At 42.9% G+C, this 7,239-nt stretch overlaps 1 protein-coding gene across 1 annotated transcript in view; it reads right to left on the reverse strand.

Annotated features, from left to right (window-relative positions):
- carm1 (coactivator-associated arginine methyltransferase 1) overlaps positions 1-7,239 on the reverse strand; it is a 19,885-nt gene that overhangs the window by 7,876 nt on the left and 4,770 nt on the right. The window contains exons 2-11 of the mRNA XM_005747281.2: positions 5,729-5,854; positions 3,383-3,489; positions 2,787-2,891; positions 2,548-2,658; positions 2,101-2,278; positions 1,776-1,866; positions 895-976; positions 649-734; positions 481-570; positions 247-384 (exon numbers count right to left, since the gene is read on the reverse strand). Coding sequence (XP_005747338.1) covers positions 247-384; positions 481-570; positions 649-734; positions 895-976; positions 1,776-1,866; positions 2,101-2,278; positions 2,548-2,658; positions 2,787-2,891; positions 3,383-3,489; positions 5,729-5,854 — 1,114 coding nt within the window. The remainder of the gene's footprint in view (positions 1-246; positions 385-480; positions 571-648; positions 735-894; positions 977-1,775; positions 1,867-2,100; positions 2,279-2,547; positions 2,659-2,786; positions 2,892-3,382; positions 3,490-5,728; positions 5,855-7,239) is intronic.

Consider the following 7,239-nt stretch of genomic DNA (forward strand, 5'->3'; position numbering starts at 1 on the left):
CTGAGCAGTTTTACGCTTACGGATCTGTTGCCATGGCAGCAAGTCCCGGATGAGCTTCGGGGAACCGAACGATCCAGGATCACGCGAAATCATCAACAATCAAATCCAGCTAACTTACTTAGCGAGGTACGAAGAACGGGCCCCAGGTTTCCAAAACACGACAACAGGGTTTGCTGTGACGTCAACGCTTATGCTACAGATTTGGGTGAATGAAACTGTAGTTTTCTTGCATTAATTCTAACATACCTCTTGTTGGCCACCAGCAGCGCAGTGCCGGACAAAGTGTCCCCAGCCTTGGTGAAAAGAGGAGACTGCAGGAGACAGCGCACCTGGTACCAGTGAGTGAGAGGCTCTGTGGGTGCTGTGGATAGCCACACTGTCATCCTACAGGAACACAAATAGATTGATGTTTAAGGACAAATCTGGCGCACGTCAAAACTTCTTTAGCTTCAACACACTCACGCAGACTTCCTGACTTACACTGATCCAATAAAAGCCACGTCAAACCAGAAAGCCAGGCCGTGCACCAGGCCCGAATGCATCATGTGGAACTTAAAGGGAATCTCTATCCTGAAAGCAAAACCATTTATCATTTATTAGTAGACACTCCTAAAGTAATCACAGACACACATTAAACTGGACACACACCTGTAAAGATCCTCTTCTTTGGCCTCCAGGAAGTTGACTGTGTATTTGACTGACTTGGCCATCAGAATACGGATATCAAACGTGTCCTGTGGGGGGAAATAAATCTGCTGTCACACAACTCTGATTTCTACAAAACACTGCGCCCACAAAAAGCCAATTAAGAAGTCGATATTACCGTCAGATCGCTTTGCTCGTTTGTTCAATTCTGATCTTAAAATCCTGCACATGCATGCATGCATTACTTACCACAATTGGCTGGCGGAAATACTCGTCCACTGCTGCCCCCCGCAGGGCAGAGAGGTCTACACCGTGGAAGGAGGGCTGGTACCTGAGGGGACAGGAAGAAGTGTAGATTCCCACTTTTAGATTGCTTGATTCCTGCCTCAGCAATAAAAATGGCTCACCAACACACTTGACCCTGCAGGAGTCTTAGTGTATTTTAAAATGAAGCTGAATTCTGAGTCATAAAAAGCACACGCACCAATGCACATGCCAATGAATGTAATAAGTAAACAAGAGCAATAAAAATCAAATCATTAGCTCATTTTGGGCAGCGAGTACTCCTGCAAGCCCAACATGACATCATCATTTAAAAAAACAAAATCAACAACAAAAACCAAGTACATTTTGTATTTAGGGACACACCTCTCCAAGGATCTACTGCTTCTTAAACAGCCGAAACCGGTTTGACGTCAACTCGACAACATTAGCATCGACTCTGATTGCGTCCTACACTCACTCGTGCCTACTGTTATCACGCTAGTTTGCATGACTCATACCTCTGAGTGCGATAAACACCTTTGCACGCTGCTGAAGCACCAACTCCCTCGCTGATGCAAACGGTCAAACTAGCCCCGAAAAGATGATTTCGAACGTAATGACCAACATTTTGAACAATACTCCGCTCCCCTAACAGAAACAAATGAATCGTTAAACTGCCAGCAGAGAAGAAAGAAGAAAACTGCCTTTACTTGGAGCTCAGATGCATGAAGGAGTTTCTCAATTTGATATGGCATTAAAAACACATTCATGCATAGAAAAGCTTTCTAACCAAATGAATCCGATGAAGAAAACAATGACGCTGACCCAGAGAACCTCCTTCGTTCCCTCCCTCGTTCTGTTCTTACCAGAAGTTGGCTTTGGTGAACTGCTCCATGTACAGCTGCTCATCTGTGAAGGGGGCCAGGTGGACATCTCCAATAGTGGGGAACATTTTACCTGAAACACCCGCACCGATGAAGACAGTAAGCAAAACTCGTGTTCACGTATCTTCCACCACAGTGCAAGATTCTTCTAAACTGACATCAAATGATTTGGAACACCAAAGCCTGTGGATATCTGACCACATGCAGAACTCGCCAGAAGCAGCTACTGTCACTAATCTGTGGCTGCCTGCAGTCTCAGCCTCCATTCTAACATTTCAAGTACATCTCTTGTTCTTCCAAGACTCACCATTAGGTTTGAGGAACTTCTTAGCATGCAGGTAGCTCTCCAGCATGCGCTCATTGAACAGCATGTAACCCATGGGCTCTGAAATGATGATGTCAACTTGCTCCGGCAGCGTCACCTCCTCTACTTTGCCCGGAATGACGGCCACACGCTCCCCCAGACGGTTGCTGTTCACCAGCACCTGCAGCACAACACAACAAACACATCATCATTCAAAAAGCTGGATTTAGCTTGTCTGATCTAAAGTTAATGTGGACTGTCCAGACAGCCAGAGCTCATAGCTGTTACATTTTCAGCAACAGCGAGATTCCCACAGCTCAAACACGTCACCTGAATTTAAAACATTTAGTATAGTGTTTAGAATGGATCGTAAACAGTGAGAGGCTGTGCATCCAGTGAAAGCATAATCAGAGGTAGGTCACTGATCTCAGCATGAATCTGTGTGTGTACCTCGGCGTGCTGTGCCATGGTGCTGGCCTCTACAGCGTACACCTTCCTAGCTCCAGCTTGAGCTGCAAAGAAAGAGAGGATTCCCGAGCCACAACCCACATCCAGCACCACCTGGAGAAAAGAGGACAGACAGCACACAGTCACAGCTGCAGGACAACACTTTAGTCTGTACTTAATGTAAACCAGCTGTTTTCAAACATCGGTCAGCCTTATCAAATAGCACATATTCAGCTCGCTACCTTGTCCTTAAAGTCAGTGTGGTTCTGGAGAATAGCCCGCTGGTAAGTCCCTGTCCGAACATAGTCCTGCATCATGTTCTGTTGCTGGGAGAGGTAGCCATAAAACTGCAGAAACACAAACACAAGCACGCTCATGAGTTTGGACTTTTGGCACTTTGACTTGAGCTCAATTTGCAGTTTTAAAAAAAGAGAAACAAAGTTAATCTTCTTTAAGTTTCTTAAAAAAAAGATAAGTAAATAAAAGGACCAGCTCAGACATAAAGCACCCAAGTTTGTGCTGGGATCTGTAAACAACCAAACCAAGCGGCTTCTCAACAGATGGATGCTTGCAGGTAGAAGTGCTACAGAGCCCTTTTAACTCCTCCTGGAGCTGACTTGCAGCTACTTTTAAACACAAAGTAGTTCAGATGGTGCCCAAAAAAACAGAAGCAGGCTTCATTCTGACTGAATATTCCTGTAATGAGCAGTCTATAAATACTCAGCCAAGAACAAAGTAAGCGTCATTACTGCAGTGTGTTTAAAAGGAAATGTGGATTCAAATTAGTCAGGAGATAATTCAAGAGTCCCAAAATTATGTGAGAGTGTGTGACAGTCACCTGGAAATACTGTACAGCAGAGGACTCCTCTGTTCTTTCACTGAAGACAGATTGCTCTCCAAGATGCCCACGACAGTTCTTCAGCACATTATAAAAAGACTGAAAGTCTGAAGCGAAGCACAAACACACCGTAAGTTGGTTTTGTTGAGCTACACTGCAGTTTAATCCTTTTTCTCTTCCTGTGCTGTCAGCTGTAAACGGTTTGGTTTTCTGTCCTCTCGTGCTGGGAAACAATATTAAATCATGTGCAACAACTGCAGCTTAGGTGTAACAAATACATGATTAAATAATTAAGTAATTCAATATCACAGTTTTAAGATTTAAGTTCGCATTTCACAAGCATAGATCATTTTTTTAAACTGCCATGTCCCACATACCTTGGTGTGTGTCTGCATTAATCATGAGTGGGTCTACCTCCTCAGTGCACACAGTATTAGCATTTTTAACACATATCATGGAAAATGCACCAATACTGATGCATCCAACAATCACAACATTTCCTTCTTTTTCTGCTTCATTTGTGCATTTAGACGACTTTTTGTTCAAGGTGAACACAGAAATCTCAATTAATCGCGCACCTTGAGGCAGCTGTTGTGATTTGGCGCTATATAAATAAAATTGAATTAAATCTCAATTTATTCCCAAATAAAATAAAATTAATAAATAAACAAAAACCACTTCATTTTTTCAGCATCTGTCAGCTTGATGGCAGTGGCTGCTATTTTTCCAATGTCATCAGATTTGTGGCAGTAGTGAGAAGGGGCATATGCACAGGCACACGTGAGCATGTGTGCGTCCAAACGGAGGTATAGAAATACATTAAATATAATCTTTGCCAACAGCACCCCGTTCATCTGAACATGTATCTGTCAGAGTATAGCCAATCACAAGCACAGATGAGTGTACTGCCTGTGGGAAAAATGTGAAGCTGTTAAATCCATAAAGCAGGTTGAAAGTAACAGCTGCTGACAACGCAGCCCTGTGTGAGTGTGTGCGTGTACATGCTTAGACAGCTTAGTGAGGACAGAAAATGGGCGTGCAGCTATATTAGTGGGGACCAACAGTCACTTATGGGGACAAACTGCCCTTCCCTGTGAGTTTGAAAACATTTTTGAGGCTCAAAATGTGGTTTTAGTATCAGGGTTACAGTTAGGTTATGGTTACGTTTAGGCTGAGGGTTAGGACTAGGCATTCATTTTCATGGTTGGGGTTAAAGTAAGCAGCTAGGGAAAGCATGATGTCAATGAGATGTCCTCACTGAGATATGAAAACATGTATGTGTGTGTGTCTATAGTAATATTGTAAAATGTTTTTAAGCGTTTGACTAAGACTGATAAAGACCTCCAATATCAACAAAGATTAGCCTGTTTGAAGCGTGGAAAGAAACCTGGCAAAAATACTGACTAATTAAGTTAACTTGATATGAATATCACAACGAATGAAATGTGGGACAATCGGATCTGATGAGTATTTCATTAAAAGGCATCTTTAGTTTTTATTCTTTCAGTTGCAGACTGGGGGGTGTTTAAGGGTTTGAGTAACAAATAAAAATAAAGAGAATTCAAACCAAGGCTTTGTCTACGTACACATCTGACATGAGGTCAGCAAGGACAGTATAGTTGTCCTGCTTTAGGATCATATATTAATGTTTACAGAAAAATATACTTGTTGTAAAACTGTTTGCAGAAAAAATAAATAAAACAGGGAATAAATTTGGGTGTAAGAATCTACACTTATGCTCATCAGAGAAACAGACACTCTCCTACACTCCCTGCAGAGGTCTGAGGAGCTTTCCAGGAATGGTGACACAATTTTCATTTAACAGATAAACAAACACTATTTTAACGAATAACACTCAAATGACTGCACTGCTCCTGAACACACTGTTGACTCAGTGCAAACTGTAAACAGTGTCCTGCAGGTGATAAAAGCAGGCTGTCATGAGATGAGTATTTGACTTTGTTGTTAACAAGCTGCACCACACCCCAGAAACAGCTCACCATCATCAGCTCCATAAAACTCCAGACACAAAAAACCCTTTCAGAGAGTTGACATATTCTTGGCTCCAAACTTGTATAAAATGCAACGTGTAACAGTCTTACTGTGGTGGGGTGAACGGTGCTTATATTGCACGTTTCTACTCTACTACAAGCTTCATTCACTTACTCACACTCACGCACTTTTTTTTCTATTACTAAGCATTGCAGTGGGGACACCTCAGGGTTCAGTATTGTGCCCGAGGACATTTTCACATGCCAACTGGAGCAGCCCGGGATCAACCTACCAACTTTCCAACTGGTAGACAACCCGCTGTACCTCCTGAGCCACAGCTGCCTGTGTGTTTACCTGTAGGTGAGGAGAACTGCAGCAGCACACTGTTACAGCCCAATGTGATGATGAATGACTGCTTCCCCACGCGACTGCACTCGGTCTCCCTGGAAACCGAACATTTGAACACGCTCGCCTCGTCTCCTAGAAAGAAAGGGAGAGAGAACAGAAAGAGTTTATACTCATCTTTACCAAAATATAAACAAGCAGCGAGGTGATGCTGCTTAAACTCTGCTGGTGGTTAAAAGCAGCGAGGGCTGAGATCACAGCATGTGAGTGCCAGAGTGCTGAAGGAGGGTAGCAGAAGAAAGCACAATGACCACAGCTGATATCCCAAATGTCTCATGTTATTAATGACCAGGAGGCCTGCACCACATATCATCTGGGATAATACCAATGTAGATTTTTACGCTGTATAAATAAGTCCGATATGATTGCTATAACAATGGCATATATTTATGTCCCCTACTGTGGCAATCACAGACACGTCTGAGAGCAAGAGACACATGTCAGTCTCTGACAGCTTAGGAAGGTTATGAAGGAGGAGATGCTAGTAGTTGGATACGTGCCACCTAAATGTAAACAATGACTCCACCAAGTGTCTATGACATTTGTATACACCACAGAAAAACAATCACAAGAATAAGACAATATGTAGCACAATATGCATCTCAGAGATGATTTCGGGGACACCAATTTGTCAACCTGTGCGCAGCTCATGTTCACAAATTTGAAATAAAGGATTGTTCATCAAAAACAGGTCCAAACTAACGGGGACAATAGTCATTGTGGTGTTTAGGACAAGATTTGCTCTCTTACACCATTTAATGAAATATTCAAGAACTGGACAGTGCTCATCCTCTCTATCGTATAAGAAGCCCGCTAAAGCAGGTTTCTGCCACAGCTGATGAAAAGTCAACAAAGAAATAAATAAATCTTAGCACGACTCCTGATGAGTATGTACTACATGCAGCAAAGTTAATATAGCATCTTCCACCCCATGCTGTGTCACTGCTATTGCACTATAATGCTGGTGTTGGCACCTTGTCTCAGTAGGTTCACACTTAAAATGATTGGAAGAGGAGGATAGAAGAGACCTGGACACAGTGCAGTCTTAGTTTCCTTAGTCCGGCTCAAACAGGCTGCAAGAAGATCTCTGCAAGAGCTGAAATTTACTGATTTGCGTATATTTGTATGTGTACACAAAACAACCAGAACACAAGTCGGAACTACCTTGTTGACATCATTGTTAAAATGCAACGTTTTACCTGTATCCAACTGCTGGGTCTAAACTCAGACCCCGCTGTATCCAGGACTTATTCCCGTGAAAGAAAAACAAGGCAACAGCGATCGATCGTTTCACTTGCAAGGGAGGCCTCGTTGATGTCTACCACGAAATGCCCCCAAATCCGGCCTCCTCTCGCTGCCTTTTATTGAGAAACAGTTCACACAAAACACATCACAGCAAAGCAACGCCCACATGGTTCTAAGACAAGGCATTGTATGTATATGTGTGAACTTCTGTAAGA

Source organism: Pundamilia nyererei, unplaced genomic scaffold, assembly GCF_000239375.1.
Source record: "Pundamilia nyererei isolate P.nyererei 1_Seehausen unplaced genomic scaffold, PunNye1.0 scaffold00193, whole genome shotgun sequence".
NCBI classification, from domain to species: domain Eukaryota; kingdom Metazoa; phylum Chordata; class Actinopteri; order Cichliformes; family Cichlidae; genus Pundamilia; species Pundamilia nyererei.